The sequence below is a fragment of the Octopus sinensis genome, linkage group LG4, assembly GCF_006345805.1.
Source record: "Octopus sinensis linkage group LG4, ASM634580v1, whole genome shotgun sequence".
Taxonomy (NCBI): Eukaryota; Metazoa; Mollusca; class Cephalopoda; order Octopoda; family Octopodidae; genus Octopus; species Octopus sinensis.
In genome coordinates, this window is record NC_043000.1 from 16,857,507 (window position 1) to 16,876,962 (window position 19,456).

Sequence of the window (19,456 nt, forward strand, 5' to 3'; positions counted from 1 at the left end):
AGTCAGAAATCATTATCATTATGGCAGTGAAGTGGCAGAATTGTAAATGCTCCAGACAAAATACCATGCAATATATCATATCTTCTGGCTCTTTTACACTCTGCTTTCAAATCCTGCCAAGACCAACTTTGTCGCTAATCCTTTCAAGGTTCATAAAGTAGCAGTAAAGTACAGTACAGGCTGCCTGGTTCAGACAAACTTGTATTATTTATGAAGGCCAAGACACACAGTTATAGTGGACTGCGACAGAAACAAGTGGATTGCTCAATTTATTTTTAATGCATTATATCCATTTTTTCATGCTTTCATAGTTTGGGATAATTTTTTTTTTTATGTAACTGTCTTTACTGGTGGATAATTAGTTCCGCCAACCACTGTCTACTGAACTAACAGGCAAAGTTGGGTAACTTTTTCAAATGAAATTTCATTACTTCTTTATCATTAATATATTATACATCAGTATAATGTACATGCATATGAATTTCATTACTGTTAATCTACAAATATTAAAAATTTAATAACAATTGTACAAAAAAAAAAAAAAGAGGACAATAATACTTACCACAGTGGCAAGGCTCTGGCTAGCCCCGTTGTCCAAGAGAAACTTGACCACTTCAGAATGGCCTTCTTGCGCTGCCATGTACAATGGTGTGAATCCGGTCTGTAGAAAAAGATATATCAAATGTAAAAATATGTGTATGATGAGTGATTGCTATTGTTTTAACAATCCTGTGAGAGGGATGTTTTGGGGGGTAGAATTTAAACCAGCCAAACACTAGATGTAGGTGTTACAGACATTAATGAAGGGACTATACTGATATGATGGACTGGGTTCGGGGAAACTACAGTCAAATGATAAAATTAATCTTTGTGGACTAAGTGTATTGGTGACAGGCACTGAACAGTGCTGTTGACAGTATATGAACCACTAACTATACCACAGGTTGTATCGTAAGCCTACTGACTTGATTATCTGAGATACTACAAAGAAGTAGGACTGTGTTCGTCTAGCCATGCAAGTATGAATGAAATGGCTCTTCAAATGCAGTTGTTTATGAAAGAATTATTAGAACAAGTGCATTTAAAGGTGTAATGTACAATAATTATGCTAACTGTTCAAATAAAAAAATGTTTGAAATGTCCCTTCTCATGCTATCCTCTTCACCACATAATTGCTTATAAACATCAGTAAATTGCACAGCAATTATAAGTAAAATGATTTTCTTAGAAAAATGCATCCAAACACAACAGTATTTGATTTGCTAAGCCCAAACATCATGTGGTAAAATTATGTGCAGAGGAGTTCGCCCAGCATAATTAAACCCGCATTGCTCCAATTATCTAATCTCAAAAGTTACACACACCAGAAACAACAACAATCCAGACAAAGCAACATAATTAAATTATACCATCCTACACTCTATATAACAAACTAGGGACCTAAGGAGATGACGAAGGACCTAGATGTCTGGTGCTTTGCTGTTCTCAAGAAAACCCGTCCACTACATCAGAACTGATATCGGTGCTGGTGCCACATAAAAGGCACTTGCTCTGGGACCACATAAAGAGCACCCAGTAAATTTTGTAAAGTGGTTGGCATTAGGAAGGGCATCCAGATATAGAAACCATGCTAGAAGACAATTGGGACCTGGTGCAGTCCCCAGCTTTACCAGCTCCCATCAACCTGTCCAACTCATACCAGCATGGAAAACAGATGTTAAATGATGATGATGACAATGCATCATAGAACCGAGAGCAATGTCACCACAAACTAGGCTAAATCAAGGCACACACATATAGTGAACATGAAAATGATGACGGCCAAATTTAGGATGACACAATGGCGTCATGTCATAATCCCATCTAATTATAGCTTACAGACGCTGCTATTAAGTCACCATAGTTGTCACAGCCATTGTCACCACAATGTCCACCATCCTCATCATAAAATGTGCATTTAACTCCCATACCTGACTAAAACATGGCATAACAGAGTTATCATACACATGTCAATTACTCCCTTAAATCACACTATCACCTTAAAAAAGCATGGTCACATTGGATAATGTAGTCTCATTATCTATCTATCCGCTCAGTCGAAGTTGACTCTCAGTTACTCGTTGGATCAGTGTCCTCCAGTCAGTTCTATCCTGGGCCGCTTCTTTCAGATTGGCTTTGTCCATTCCGGTATCACTCTTGATGGTGTCAAGCCAGTGGGTTCTTGGTCGGCCTCTTCCTCTCTTGTCACTGACCATTCCGAGCATGATGTCCTTCTCCAGGGATTTTCTCCGCATAATATGACCGAAATATGCCAATCTATGCTTGGTGATCCTAGCTTCTAGCGTCACCTTTGGTCATGAATGACCATGGGATTGCACCTAGAAAGTTCCTCTCCTAGGCACAAGTCTGGGCAAGGTTGTATATGGAAGACCAACAGTTGCCCATGCATACCAGCCTCCACTTTCCATGCCACTGATGTCATCCAAGGGAAAGGCCTGGTACCAGTGATGTCACAACTCATTTCTACAGCTGAGTAAACTGGAGCAACATGACAGTGTTTTGCTCAAGAACGCAACACACAGTCTGGTTCAGGGATTGAACTCACTACATTATGATTGCGAGCCCAACACTAACCACTGAGCCATGCACCTTCACATATATATTTATTTATATAAAAGCTGGAGTGGTCTGAAATGTTGCTTGATCAGGGCTGATCTGGAACTAGGCAACAACAATCTGCTATTATTCAAACAGCCACATACATACCACTGATAAGGCTGAGCATAATTGGGCAAGAGTTAACGAATGACAACAACAAATTACTGTCAATTAATGATGACCATGCTCATAAGAGACACCATACAAAATGCAGGCATCAAGATTTGAACTCACAGTTGTTTGGCAACCATTGAAAGCTACAACAACAAAAGAGACAAAATTTTTGACCAAGAAACTGGACTATTGCCATTGCTGACTGGTGGTAGTAGTGGTGGTAGTGGTTGTGGTGGTGGTTAGTGTTGTAGCAATGGTGCAGTGTGTGACAACAAAGCAGAGCTGCTGGTTTGGTATATACACAACTGGCACATCTCCCAGTGTTCATCTCCTCCTCCACTACCTTTGCTCTCCACAAAGAGAAATAGGAGAGCAAGAGGAGGGAGGAGTTTATAGACTTGAAAATGCGTGGGAAGAGAGGGAGAGAGAGAGAGAGAAAGAAGAGGAGGAAGAGAATACATTACAAGCAGCAGTAATCGAAGTAAATACTGGTTGAATGATACAACACAAAAAGCATATATTTATTATATATTTTAAATACCAATCCATATTGATCTGTCTGTCTATCTGATCTATCTCTGTACCTTGCTCTCTCTCTAACTTCTCCTCCCCATCATTTAATAAATACAGTAGTTATGGGCTGGCTACTTCAAGTTTTCATACTTGAAAAGTACAATATTCAGCTGTGCTTGTAAAAGCCATAGCCTGAATGATTCCTGGATCGTATACAGCACACAATGTATAACTGACTGAATATTGTACTTTTCAAGTATGAAACTTGAAATAATCATCTACAACTTCTATACTTATTAAATAGTATTTCCTGCTTACTGGGGTGCTTTTTTTTTTTTTTTGCTAATCCCATCCACACATAAAGTCTCACTCTGAAATTAGGATGATTGTTTTTTTAACAGGTTGGAACTTGGTTGACATAAGCAGAATCTGAACTCATAGCACAGAGAGTCAAAGACAATGATGCATTTTATTCAATGTGTTAAATTCATTGTTCTCAGTTCAAATCCAGGTAGCTTTTTTATTCCACCAAATCACTAAAATGAATACATACCAAAGATGCCAAAAAGAACATGTGAGCTCTGTTCCACAGCAATGCTAAAGGCATCTGAGATATCAATCTCTATCACACATACATTACTACTCAAGGGATTTATAAATGATACCTGCAATGAATTACAACAGTACAAGAGTGTTGTACTCTGCACGGTACAGGACATTACTGTATCACTGACTACAGAACAGTCTCTCTCTCTCTCTCTCTCACTTTTAATAAAATAAAAGTATCCATACCATTGATTGTACGTTGACCTTGGCACCATTCTGTACGAGGATTTTGACAATTTCCTCATGACCAGCCAATGAGGCGATGTGTAGGGCGGTATTCCCTTTCTGAAAAAGATAATATGAAACTTAGTTATACTAACTGATCAAAATATACACAAAAAACATATATGTTTATGGTTGCATAAACAAATACATACATACATATGTAGTGAAGACTTGCTATTTTGAATGAAATAGCATAATGGTTAGAAATACATACAACTTAATATACATCTGTGTATATCTAAATTCCAAACATGTACTAAACATAATTTATCTTCTGATTTTCTGTTGGAGGCCGATAAATAACAATGGACTAAATGAGTATTTTCTTCTGAAGATCTGGCTTTTCAGTGTGATTATGAAACTGTCTACATAATGATTACTACATAATGTACATGTATTTGCAAGTGAAACACATGTAAAGATTATGTAATTCATGATGTCACTATTAAAGAAAAACAAAACAAACAGTATCTCCTGTTTTATTCCCCTCTTGAATATATAGAAGTGTGGCTTTGTGGTAAGAAATTATGCTTCTCAACCACATGGTTTTGGGTTCAGTCCCAATGCAGGAGACCTGGGGCAAGTGTCTTCTATAGTTCCATGCTGACCAAAGCCTTACCAGTGGATCTGGTAGATGAGAACTGAAAGAAAGCCATTGTATGTATGTGTGTTACTATCTTCTTGTCAAGGGTGTAGTGGGTGCTTTTTATGTGCCACCATCATGAGGGCCAATCAGGCGTCACTGGCAACGATCATGCTCGAATGGTGCTTTTTATGTGCCAGTGGCACTGGCAACATTATATATATAGGTAGATGAATATATATTCACACAAATTAACAAAGACATAAAATCACCCAGCTTGATAGACACAGCTGTTCATGGAAATGCTTCACCTATAGCTTCAACAAGTCTCTAGATCAACAGCTCCAGTCTCTCTGAAAGAAGTGGATTTCTCTAATTATGATCTCTAAATTTTTCATCACTACATCATCATCATCATTACCATCAACAACATAATTAGTTTCTGTGGCAATAATAATTAGCATCAAATACAGCATAGCTGAATGATTGAATGCAATGAGTTTTGGGATTTCAATGTCGAAATTTTAAATTAGCATTAATTATACATTCTACAACTCAAAGATCATTAAGGACTAATAATCTGCTGAGATCAAATCACTTCTCTGGAAGAAACATTCCTCATTAGAAAATGGACTATCATAATTATAACATCCACTTTCCCATAGGTTGGATGTATTTCATGAAAGCAGATTTTCTACAGCCAGAAGCTGTTTCTGCTACCAATCTTCACCTGTTCTAAATACAGTTAATTCTTACTTATGGCCAAATGTGTTTTCACAGAAGATTGGAAATGAAGGACATTATTTATATCAACTATTGGTGATGTCAAGACAAGGAGACACCTACACACAAACTCACGTGTGTGTAAGCATATTATTTATACATAAATACACACACACTCACACACATGCAAGACAAGCTTCTTTTAGTTTCTGTCGCACAGCTTTGGTTGGCTTGAGGTTTTAGTTCACAAATCCAGACTGACCAACCAACTGTTGTTTTTTTTTTTCAGAATTAGTAGAAAGTGGTACTATAAATAATCTGTGCGTGTATGTGTATACATACAGACGCACACACATACAAACAGATTCAACATGTACAATTGTTAATTCAGACATATATTTTCTTTCTTTCCTTTTCCTCTCTCTATCTGTTTTTTCTCCCCCATTCCTTTCTGTAGAAGAGCATAGGCTTGAAACATCAAAGACTTCCATTTTCCCTGAGTGTCAAACTAATAAACCTTGTTTGTTTGTTGCTCCTTCACTTGTCTCTGAATTTTTTTTGACCAGTTTGGGATTATTTTGTATATATATATATATATATATATATATATATATATATATATATATATATATATATAATATATGTGTGTGGAGGCGCAATGGCCCAGTGGTTAAGGCAACGGACTCGCGGTTTCGATTCCCAGACCGGGTGTTGTGTGTGTTTATTGAGTGAAAACACATAAAAGCTCCATGAGGCTCCGGCAGGGGGTGGTGATCCCTGCTGTACTCTTTCTCCCACTCTTTCCTCTGTTGGCCTGCTCACTTAGCCAGCAGGGTGGCGTCATTCGAAGGCTAAAACAATGCAAACGCATTGTGACCAGCGATGTGTAACTACATCTGATGGACTGGTCGGTCACGTGATATATATATATATAAAGAAAATGGAGAGTGTGAATACAAAAAAAAAATCTATTCATTTATATAATAGTCAATTTTATTTTGCCTATGCATGCTCTAATTTCTTACCATCTTCATATTTTACAGTTAAAACTGCATTATGAATTTAAAAGGTAAAAATCTCTTTAGGGCAAAATTGACACATATTCATTTACATTCTAATGGATGGAAAGTTCCTTATATATCATCATCATTTAGAGTCCGCTTTCCATGCTAGCATGGGTTGGACGGTTCAACTGGGGTCTGGGAAGCCAGAAGGCTGCACCAGGTCCAGTCTGATCTGACAGTGTTTCTACGGCTGGATGCCCTTCCTAACACCAACCACTCCGTCAGTGTAGTGGGTGCTTTTACGTGCCAGACGAGGCTGGCAAACGGCCACGATTGGATGGTGCTTTTTACGTGCCACCGGCACAAGTTTACGTGCCACTGCCTTGATATATGAGTTAACGAGTTAATTGATTCCCTGAGAATGCTTATCAAGCAAAAACTCATAAACAGAAAATAAAATTTGTAAAAGCTTATAAACTTGGGGTCTCATAAAGTGAGGTACTAATGTGTGTGTGTAGATGTAAATTTGTTATGAATGTGCCTGTATAAGGTACAGCATATAACTATTTATTTACAGCACCATCACACACCAAATTCATACACCTAGAAAATGTATTAATACATCTATACACATATAGGTGCATATGGAAATGCTACAGAATGAACATGCATGAAAGAGTGATTAACCCTTTAGCATTTGAACTGGCTAAACACAGCACCATTTATTCTACTCATTTTATGATCAAATCAGCTAGATCCAGTTTCTCACACTTACCCTACAATTTCATTCTAAAAATATATAATCACACCATTAAAATCTCAAAAGCTATGAGACAATGCATGATTAATTCAAAACACTTTGAACAGATAAATATTATGCTAAAGGGTTAAGAAGGACAATGTCATTCATTCATATAAGAGCAGATAGGTTCTGAGTTATTTTGAATAGTATTACTAATTACTGCAATTACTACTACCAAACATTACCACCATCACCAAATATTATATCATTAACACTACAGCATCTACCACTATCACTACTATTACACAACAGCTACTACCATCATTGCCATTGTCACCATAAATGTTACTACTGTTATTGATTCATAGGGAAAACCCAATTTTTATGAATGAGAAACCAGAGTACAGTGATCTAATGAATACATGAACCTCAGACACTCATACAGCCATTGGTTCAATAATTTATAATTAAATAAATAATAACAAAAATAATAATCCTTTCTACTATAGGCATACGGCCCGAAATTTTGGTGGCGAGGGCTAGGTGGTATAAGAATTCCAGAATGTCTGCAAGGCGCAGGAGTGGCTGTGTGGTAAGTAGCTTGCTAACCAACCACATAGTTCCGGGTTCAGTCCCACTGCGTGGCATCTTGGGCAAGTGTCTTCTGCTATAGCCCCGGGCCGACCAATGCCTTGTGAGTGGATTTGGTAGACGGAAACTGAAAGAAGCCTGTCGTATATATGTATATATATGTATATATATGTATATGTGTGTATGTGTGTGTGTTTGTCCACCTAGCATTGCTTGACAACCGATGCTGGTCTGTTTACGTCCCCGTCACTTAGCGGTTCGGCAAAAGAGACCGATAGAATAAGTACCGGGCTTACAAAGAATAAGTTCCGGGGTCGATTTGCTCGACTAAAGGTGGTGCTCCAGCATGGTCGCAGTCAAATGACTGAAACAAGTAAAAGAGCAAAAGAGTGTTTACTGCTCTCACCTGTCACACCAAATGCTAACAACTTTAAAGTAATCAATCAATATTAATTTTAATTTAAGAAGAAACTTATCTTCAACCTCCATCATTATTGAAAGCTGTAGCAGATTACTGGAGCTTGTCCCAATTTTTCTGGCTTTTAGGAAATGAAAAATCTCTACCACCTGGATAGGATGTTCATCTTACATGAGTTATTTAAACACATTGCTAAAACCTAACAAAACACTTGTGAATTATTCACCACCAACTTTTGATTTTATAAGTCCGCTTTCCAGACCCCAGTTGAACCGTCCAACCCATGCTAGCATGGAAAGCGGACGTTAAACGATGATGATGATGATGATGATGCAAATAATTTTCAAGTGGTACCTATTTATAAGTAAGTTAACTGGCCATTAAGTGACAGCCTAGCCACAAATAATAAGATTTGAACTATCAGTCCTCAGTGTCAAAGGCCAGTAATCAAGGAACCTGGCCAATTGTAACATTCCTCCTGTAAATTAATGAAGAAAGATTTCTAAAAAAAAAAAAAAATTTTGTAAAATTCCCAACTAACAAAACACATGAAAATAATTTTCTCCTCTTCCCGACCCCTGCCTTGCAATAATTTGCAACTAACTTCCAATGGTATCTATTTACAATTAAGTCAACTGAGCCGTTAAGTGTCTTCTTCGTCAGATAACAAGTCTACCAGTTTGGCCAGCTGTAACTCATTCCCAGTCAATTTAAGAAGAGAATTTAAAAGAAAACCTGATTAAAGCCAAAGAACTAGTTTAGCAGTAATCATTATGGAATGTTTGAAAATTCCCCATAACACATCAGCATCGAGGAATGGTGCTCCAATTTCATTCAACCAGACAAACATAGAATACCAAACAGTTGCATCATTAAAACCTGATATTTTAAACATTTTGATGATGAACATATTGGAAACTTCGAATGCTTTTAATTTATGTAATTAAAAAAAAATTACTAAAACTTAGGTATTACATCAATGTTACGTAAATTAAGATGTCAGCAGGTAAAAATATCACTATAGGTTTATGTCAGAACCTTCTGATAACTACCAAAAAATAACATTACAATCAATTTTAAATAAGAGCCAACAAATTTTTTTAATTATTTAGAAAATTAACTGAAAAACATATGCAGTGCAGTTTTATCATGGAAGGTTTAGTATTACAGCAGAAGAAATGTCAGCAAGGGGAATAACTTAATTAGAATAGTGTAGTTATCTCTGGTGTATATGCATAGGATAAAAAGCTTTTGATGTACAACACGTTTTCAATTTAAACTAAATCTAAACCAGCTGTATTATGTGAAAATCCTTATAATCAGCTGATATAAGCAGATTATATTCAGAGTCAGAAAAAAATCAGTGGTAGATTAGATAGATTATAAATATATAGAGAAAAACCACTATTATTTATATATATATATATATACACACACATACACATCTAGGTGCAGTATGGCCAACTGGTAATGGAGTTTGGTTTTTGCAACCATGCAAACCAAACTTACATGGTTTGCATAGTTTCAAGCCACAGCCCATCCACCTCGTTAATGGAATTGGGCAGAAAGAATCTCTACAGAAACCTGACAGATGGATTTTTACCTGTAATTAAAAAAAAAAGTTACGGCCTTGTCACACACTGTGTCGAGCTGATTCTATATGAGAATTATGTTAAGGGTTACACACGTCTGTGGAATGTTCGGCTACTAACACACTAATTCCATGAGCAGGTAATTTAGTTGACTGAACAACTGAGACCTCATTACTGACACTGATAGAAAACCACACACACACACACACACACACACACGTGTGTGCAGGAGAAAGATGTTATGATAATGGTTTAAACTATAAAATACCTTAGTTGCTGCTTCAACATTTGCTCCTCTTCGCAGTAATTCTGTGACAATATTAATATGGCCTTCCTTAGAGGCGAGGTGGAGTGCGTTGAGGCCATTCTGAAAGAAGAATTAAAAACAAGATTATTAGATCATCTATCATTAATTGATAACACAAAACAGAAATATCAACAAGAAATGTATAATTTACAATAGTGGACACAAAATGAAATTAAGAAATCAAGGTGGGAAGGAAACCTCTATAGAGCTACTTCATCTGTTAGAAATAGAAGCTAAATCTGAAAATCAGCGTCTGTCATTTTAAAAAGAGAATGACATTGTAGTCTTAGATATATTCTGTAATGAACAAATAAAAGAATAAAAGACTGAGAGAATGGAATGTTGTCTTTGTCAGGATTGAACTAGGACTGTATTAACAACTGTAACCGCTAACTATAGTGGAAGCACTCCGTCGGTTACGACGATGAGGGTTCTGGTTGATCCGAATCAACGGAACAGCCTGCTCGTGAAATTAACGTGTAAGTGGCTGAGCACTCCACAGACACGTGCACCCTTAACGTAGTTCTCGGGGAGATTCAGCGTGACACAGAGAGTGACAAGGCTGGCCCTTTGAGATACAGGTACAACAGAAACAGGAAGTAAGAGTGAGAGAAAGTTGTGGTGAAAGAGTACAGCAGGGATCACCACCATCCCCTGCCGGAGCCTCGTGGAGCTTTTAGGTGTTTTCGCTCAATAAACACTCACAACGCCCGGTCTGGGAATCGAAACCGTGATCCTATGACCACGAGTCTGCTGCCCTAACCACTGGGCCATTGTGCCTCCACCCCTAACTATAAAGTTCAATGAGGTCATACTTGCAAAGCATCGAAGATCAGGTACTTGGTTGCACTAATAAAGTTTATCTGAAATGAATTCCTTGCAGAGCAGTTCCAGTCATATACTGGAACAGTTAAGTCAATTACACCTGCAAAACTGTCATCTCAGTAGCAGAGTGAATAAATGCTATTCTTTACTACTACTGCTACTATGATGGCATCATCATCCTCATCACCAGCAGTCCATTTCCCATGCTGGAGCACTGCCTTGAAGAATTTTAAGAGAGGTGAATTGACCTTAGTATTATTTTGTTTTTTCAAACCTAGTACTTATTCAATTGGTTTTTTGCTGAGTTACTAAGTTATGGAGACATAAACAAACCAACACTGGTTGTCAAGCGGTGGTGGGAGACAAACACAAAACACACATGATGGGCTTCTCTCAGTTTCTGCCTACCTAATCTACTCACAAGTCTTTGTCTGGCCTGAGGATACAGTCGAAGACACTTGCTCAAGGTGCCATGCAGTGGGACTGAAACCAGAACCACGTGGTTGGGAAGCAAACTTCCTACTAGCCAATGTGAACCTGGCTTTCTTATTTTAGATACAATAGTGCTGGGGTTCCACCAAGACTTCTCATACCTTAGATAACTTGATAGAGCACATAAGATGCTGGCCTGTCATTTACGTAAAGACACAGGGTTACTGCTCCTAACAGTAGTAAAAAAAATATGTATCAGCTAGCACCCATTATGAAGAGGATGGCACAGATGTCCAGTTGATTAGAACAGATTGAGAGTCTCAAGTGATAGAAAAATAGCTCAAGTAATGGTCAGAGGGGTTGTTATTCTGTTACTGTCTGAAATTAGTATATACAATAGCTCATCAATATATAACAGGAACTAAATATCATTTACATTATTTACATTCGATGGATATTTGTCCTCATCTTGTTTGTTGTTAACACAATGTTTCGGCTGATGTACCCTCCAGCCTTCTTCAGGTGTCTTGGGGGAAAATTTCGAACCTGGGTTCTCATTCCTAATTTTTCCAAGACACCTGATGAAGGCTGGAGGGTATATCAGCCAAAACGTTGTGTTAACAACAAACAGGAGGAGGACAAATATCTGTCGAATGTAAATAATGTAAATAATTCCTCATCTCTTAAATATAGAACTGTAGGAACTAAAAATGTTATGTAGACTATACAAACATCAAAGATTAAATAGGTTAGAAATTTGAAAATATAGGGATTTACGTAATCAAGTACTGTAATCCTAAAATTTAGAGCCTTGTATCAGTGTTAAAAATCCCTCAAAAAAAAAAAAAAGAAAAAAAAGAGATAGGCGCAGGAGTGGCTGTGTGGTAAGTAGCTTGCTAACCAACCACATGGTTCCGGGTTCAGTCCCACTGCATGGCACCTTGGGCAAGTGTCTTCTGCTATAGCCTCGGGCCGACCAATGCCTTGTGAGTGGATTTGGTAGACGGAAACTGAAAGAAGCCTGTCGTATATATGTATATATATATATATATATATATATAAGTGTTTGTGCATCTGTGTTTGTCCCCCTAGCATTGTTTGACAACCGATGCTGGTTTGTTTATGTCCCCGTTACTTAGCAGTTCGGCAAAAGAGACCGATAGAATAAGTACTGGGCTTACAAAAGAATAAGTCCCGGGGTCGATTTGCTCGACTAAAGGCGGTGCTCCAGCATGGCCGCAGTCAAATGACTGAAACAAGTAAAAGAGTAAAAGAGAGAGAGTAAAGAGATAACAGCTGTGGAAAACAGTAACTGTTGATGTTATTAACCCTTTAGCATTTAGACCGGTCATATTCAGCCAAAATATTCAACTTGTTTTATGTTTAAACCAGCTGGATTCTGGCCTCTCACACCTATGTTTTAATGTTATTCTAAAAATAAGCAATCATATCATCAAAATCTCAGAGCAACCAGATAAATGCATGCATAATTCAAATCAATGTAAATAAATATTACAATTTACAGAGAAATCTGAATGCTAGAGGGTTAACCCCTGATCAACCCTAACTCAGCAAGCTTATAAATCGAAGATGTTCTAGCTGTGAGCAACCCATTTTCTATACAGATACAAAGAATCCAAACTGCATTATATTACTGAATGTGTCCTTTCCTTTCCACAAGAGTGCAATTTAGGTGGGGAAGGGGGGAGATTGACTGCTATTTCTTGCAGGGTTAGAGACAAGTTCCCTTGTTGGCTCACAATATTTTAATGTGTATTGGTGAAAAATATGCCTAATCTCACACCATAGGGAGGAGTTCACTGAGTTCTCTGTACCCAAACTCCATAACATTTTTCATTAGCGGTTGAAACCAATTCATTTCACTTGTAATATAATATTTCTGTACTTTTATCTTCATCTATCTATCTTACCTTATGTTGTACTCCAGTCTACTGACATCCTCCTGTGTCTAATTTCTAAATATAAATATATATATAAGACTTGAGTTCAAAATAATTCTATGGCATGATGTAGGCAGTCAGTCAAACGACTGGGTGTTACCCACAGATTTATTGCTCCAGGTGTATCATGTCTATCTGGGTGGGGACTACACTGTTCACTAAACTATGCAGTGATTCTGTGTTTAGGAGAGAGAGCGAGAGAAAGACAGACAGACAGACAGAGAGTGTGTGTTTATGTGTGAATATTCATCTACCTCAAAAATGTAGACCCTAAAATCTGGAGATGAACTCAAGATTAAAAGTTTTGAAATGCAGTGGTTACAGTCTATACTGAGAGTATCCTTATGAAACAGGCGTAGAAGTACTTCCATAAGAAACACTGAGGTAATGTTGGTAAAGAGACTGAAATGGTTCAACCATGTAACAGGAAAGTCACCCAGTAACTACATAGTGCTGGTGTTCTACCAAAACTTCTCATACCTCAGATAACATGATAAACCACATATGTAAAGACAGGATTACTGCTCCCAACAGTAGTAAAAAAATATTATGACGGGGATGGCAGTTGCCCAGTTGAGTAGAATAGATTAAGAGTCTCAAGTGATAGAAACATAACACAAGTAATGGTCAGAGGGGTTGTTATTCTTTTACGGTCTGAAATTAATATATATACAATAGCTCATCAATATATAACAGGAACTAAAAATGCTTATCATCATCGTTTAACATCCGCTTTCCATGTTAGTATGGGTTGGACGATTTGACTGAGGACTGGCGAACCAGATGGCTGCACCAGGCTCCAATCTGATCTAGCAGAGTTTCTACAGCTGGATGCCCTTCCTAATGCCAATCAATCCGAGAGTGTAGTGGGTACTTTTACATGCCACCGGTACGAGGGCCAGTCAGGCTGTACTGGCAACGGCCATGCTCAAATCGTGTTTTTTACGTGCCACCCGTACAGGAGCCAGTCCAACGGTACTGGCAACGATCTCACTTGAATGTTTTTTCATGTGCCACCAGCACAAGTGCCAGTGAGGCGACGCTATTAATGATCACGCTTGAATGGTTCCTTTTTACGTGCCACTGGCACGGAAGCCAGTTAGCTGCTCTGGCATTGATCACGCTCAGATGGTGCTCTTAGCACTCTGCTAGCACTGATGCCAGTCATCGAATTCGATTTCGATTTCTATGTAGACTATACAAATATCAAACATAGATTCAAGAGGCTAGAAATTTGATAATATTTTACTGAAGTATAATGGTTAATGAGACTCGAAGGAGATGAGATTAAGGTGCTTCATTACTGATTACATGTTCTAACGTATTCAAAACACTTCTTTAGAAAAAAAACTATTTCCTATTTTCACAGGTCAGTGCACAATAGAAAACATACTACAATAAAAACAATTGCTCCAATAAACAAACTTCCTCACCATTGCAAGCAACAATTATTGATACCCTACAAAGCTCAGCTGAGGAGCTTTGTAGTATTGCTCTCATATCTGGGATGGTGTTGTTGCTGCTGTTGCATACAGACATCCTAGATCACCTCAGAAAAGGGCCTTCCAAATCACTCACAGACATGCCCCAGCCTTTCACTCACAAAGCATGCGATCTCATCTCTGTTGTTTCTACTGCTACTATAAAGGCCTCTTCTTAGAGCCGGCAGGGCTCATGCTACCTTCACTTGAGCATTCTCGTCCCATTTGTCTCTCCTCCTCTCATCCTCCTTGCCGAGTCCAACACCCCAGGTCCCACACTAATCACTGCACCTAGTCCTCCCTTATGGAATTCCCCCCTGTCCATGTCTTTCTCATCATCATCATCATTTAGCGTCTGCTTTCCATGCTAGCATGGGTTGGACGGTTCAACTGGGGTCTGTGAAGCCAGAAGGCTGCATCAGGCCCAGTCTGATCTGGCAGTGTTTCTACGGCTGGATGCCCTTCCTAACGCCAACCACTCCGTGAGTGTAGTGGGTGCTTTTTACGTGCCACCCACACAGGTGCCAGACGGAGCTGGCAAACGGACACGAACGGATGGTGCTTTTACATGCCACCGGCACGGGGGCCAGGCGAGGCTGGCAACAGACACAAGCGGATGGTGCTTTTATGTGCCACAAGTGTTTACTTATAAAGGTTCAAGAGAAACATCAATGACCTCAGTCTCACTGATATAAAACAGCTTGCAGTGATGTGACAGTGTTACCAATCATTTTCGAAAGAAACACAAGACCAACACATATTTGGAGAGAGGTTAACTGATTAAATTAACTCAAAACTTGACTGGCACTTTATTTCACTGATCTCAAATGGCTGTAAAGTAAAGTTGGTCTCAACTGGAATTTTAATTTAGAATGTAAAGAACTGGAGAAATACTGCAAATGCATTTTGTCAGATGCTCAAACTATTCCGTCAGTTTATTATCATCATTATTAGCCTTGACAGTGCTAATAATAATAATAATGATAATAATCTATACTACTATAGGGACAAGGCCTGGAATTTTGGGAGAGAGAAGCTTGTTCATAACATCAATGCTAGTGCTTGATTGATACTTGTTTTATTGATTTTGAAAGCCAGCTTCCGCAAAATTTGAACTCAGAATGTAAAGCTGAAAGAAATGCAGATAATCATTTTGTCTAGTGTGCTTAACGATTCAACCAATTGGCTACCTTATTATAATAATAATAATATAATAATAATAATAATAATAATAATAAACACAGATGTCCCTTAGTGACTGTGTAGACAAATAAAGAGAAAAGTATAGTGAGAGAGAGAAATAGTGAAGGTGAGAAGACAAAACCGGCAAAGAGAGGATAGCCCATCATACAACACAGGAATGATGAGAGAGAGAGAGAGAGAGAGAGAGAGAGAGAGAGAGAAAGAGAGAGAGAGAGAGAGAGAAGAGAAGAGAAAGAGAGAGAGAGAGAGAGAGTGTTTATGTAATATAACAAGTGGTTAGACTGCTTTGTTGAAACAAACCCATCCAATCCATTTTGGCAAAGAAAGGCGAACACGATGATGATGATGATAATGGTGGCATTGGGGTGGACGGTGGTGACAATATATGGTCTGTAATTTAGCATAATAGCCATCAGTTATCGATTGTGGAAGCAGATAAATTGCTAATTAGATTGGAAAATTCTACAGTTCGTTTATCATTATGCAATCCCACTGGTTCTACCGCTGCCATCCACCACACACCGTTATTAGTTCTACTATTACCATAGCATTAAATACCGGCACCACTAGTTTTACTTCCATCCGAACAATACGTGACACCACGACTATCACCACAATTCAGAACCAGAACCAGTTCTACTCGCAGAGACTGCTATACAACATCACTATCAATACTTAATCTTTTAAGTGTATGAGGGAACTTTAATTTGCAAGAAATAATAGTCATCATCATCATCATCATCATCGTTTAACGTCCGTTATCCATGCTAGCATGGGTTGGACGGTTCGACCGGGGATCTGGGAAGCCAGAAGGCTGCACCAGGCTCCGGTCTTATCTGGCAGTGTTTCTACGGCTGGATGCCCTTCCTAATGCCAACCACTCCGTGAGTGTAGTGGGTGCTTTTTACGTGCCACCTGCACTGGTGCCAGGCGAGGTTGGCATCGGCCACGGTCGGATTGGTGCATTTTACGTGCCACCGGCACGGAAGCCAGTCGAGGCGGCACTGGCTTCGGCCACGATTCGGATGGTGCTTTTTACATGCCACCGACACGGAAGCCAGTCGAGGCGGCGCTGGCTTCGGCCACGATTCGGATGGGGCTTTTTACGTGCCACCGACACGGAAGCCAGTTATATCTCTATCAAATTGTACCCTACTGTCTTTAGCCCTTTGCCTGTCTGAAGCATTTTCATAAGTTTGTCCTAAATGTCTATGTTTGATTTTTAGTTAGGCCTTGTTTCATATGTTCTGAGTTATAATAAAACTACTTCGTAAGTCCAAACTTATTCTGGTGATTGAAAAAAAAATAGGAATATGTATCATATATATATGCATAGATGCCAGAGAAATGTGTTCTGTTTATCACTGTGCTCGAGAAGACCTGACAAGCCAAGTGAGACCATAGCCTGAGGCCTATGCCAGTGGGTATAACCAACTCATTTATGAATACCCCTAATCCATTGGACAATAAACTTTGCGGAGGCAAGTGAAATAAAAAAACAAAATTGCTGACATGGCCGATGACAGTAGTACCTGATTGGCACTCTTGCCAGTGGAACGTTAAAAGCACATCCAAATGTGGGGTGTAACCAGCCCACTTATGAGTACCCCTCATTCATTGGAAAATGAACTTTCCTTGTGAATCACTGATGTGGCTGATGACAGTACTGCCTGATTGGCACTCGTACCAGGGCCACGGATTGGCTCCCGTGCAAGAGGCACGCGAAAAACAAAATTTGAGTGTGGCCGTTTCCAGAGCCGCCTGACTGGCCCTCGTGCTGGAGGCACATAAAAGCACCCACTACACTCTCGGAGTGGTTGGCATTAGGAAGGGCATCCAGCTGTAGAAACTTTGCCAGATCAGATTGGAGCCTGGGGCAGCCTTCTGGCTCACCAGTCCTCAGTCAAACCGTCCAACCCATGCCAGCATGGAAAGTGGACGTTAAACGACAATGATGATGATGATGATACATGGGACAGGAAAAGATTAAAAAGAAAAAGAGGAAGGACACATCGAATAATGCAGCCTGACCAATCCTACTCCCAGAGACGGCTACACAACATCACTATCAACACTAATACTTTGAGCCAATGAAGGAACTTTAATTAGCTAGAAATAACAACCAAATCTCTCTCAAATCATATCCTACTATCTTTAAAAGACAAGAAGGACTTGTTGAATAATGTAATGTTAGATACATTATGACTGAAACATGATAGGATGATCAAAGCCGGAGACCTTTTGATTCAAAGTCTGCTTGACCAGGAATGACCTGGAGCTTAGCAACAAACAGTAACCTAGTCCTATGATCATATTGCACAGTACCATCAGCATATGCCACATTACACAATACTACTATATAACATTGCTATCAATTACCCATCAGTACAACTGCCATACTGAACACACTAGAACCACTATTCTAATGCACTACTAATACAAAACAGCAGCAGTACTACCACCACTATTACCACCACTAACAGCACAAGACTATATACAACACAACAGCATCACCATTGCCATCACCACCATGACACAGAGCACCACATCTGCTACCAACAGTCCTAGTATCACTATCAGAATACACACCTTATCCTTCTCGATACCAACACCACCACTGCCTCTGCAGCCGATTAGAGGCAAGTAGCCAACCTAACATAGTTCCAAGTGATGTATCAGTTTTGCAGACATCTTGAAGCATTCAGCTAAAAGACAGCATCACATACCATTGGTAGTGGTGAGAGTGGGTGGTGATTACCTAAGGGTAGTTAGTTATATATCTTTATAAATGTATAGTTACGTAACAGATATATATTTCTTTATTGCCCACAAGGGGCTAAACATAGAGGGGACAAACAAGGACAGACAAAGGGAGTAAATCGATTACATTGATCCCATTAATCGACCCCGAAAGGATGAAAGGCAAAGTCGACCTCAGCGGAATTTGAACTCAGAACGTAATGGCAGACGAAATACCTATTTCTTTACTACCCACAAGGGGCTAAACAGAGGGGACAAACAAGGACAGACAAACGGATTAAATCGATTACATCGACCCCAGTGCTCAACTGGTACTTAATTTATCGACCCTGAAAGGATGAAAGGCAAAGTCGACCTCGGAGGAATTTGAACTCAGAACGTAACGGCAGACGAAATACCTATTTCTTTACTACCCACAAGGGGCTACACACATAGGGGACAAACAAGGACAGACAAAGGGATTAAGTCAATTACATCGACCCCAGTGCGCAACTGGTACTTAATTTATCGACCCCGAAAGGATGAAGGGCAAAGTCGACCTCGGCGGAATTTGAACTCACAACGTAACGGCAGACGAAATACCGCTAAGCATTTCGCCCGGCTTGCTAACGTTTCTGCCAGCTCGCTGCCTTTACGTAACAGATGTAACAGCATCCTCAGGTCGTAGTTACACAACAGTGGAGTAACATTAAGGAGGTAGCTGTAGTTCTCTATAGGA

General features: G+C 39.1%; 1 protein-coding gene across 34 annotated transcripts in view; it reads right to left on the reverse strand.

The window, feature by feature from the left end:
- The window catches only part of LOC115210251 (titin), a 626,493-nt gene that overhangs the window by 298,646 nt on the left and 308,391 nt on the right, over positions 1-19,456 (reverse strand). For all 34 annotated transcript variants that reach the window (XM_036501835.1, XM_036501827.1, XM_036501837.1 and 31 more), the window contains exons 3-5: positions 10,038-10,136; positions 4,078-4,176; positions 563-661 (exon numbers count right to left, since the gene is read on the reverse strand). In XM_036501835.1, coding sequence (XP_036357728.1) covers positions 563-661; positions 4,078-4,176; positions 10,038-10,136 — 297 coding nt within the window. The remainder of the gene's footprint in view (positions 1-562; positions 662-4,077; positions 4,177-10,037; positions 10,137-19,456) is intronic.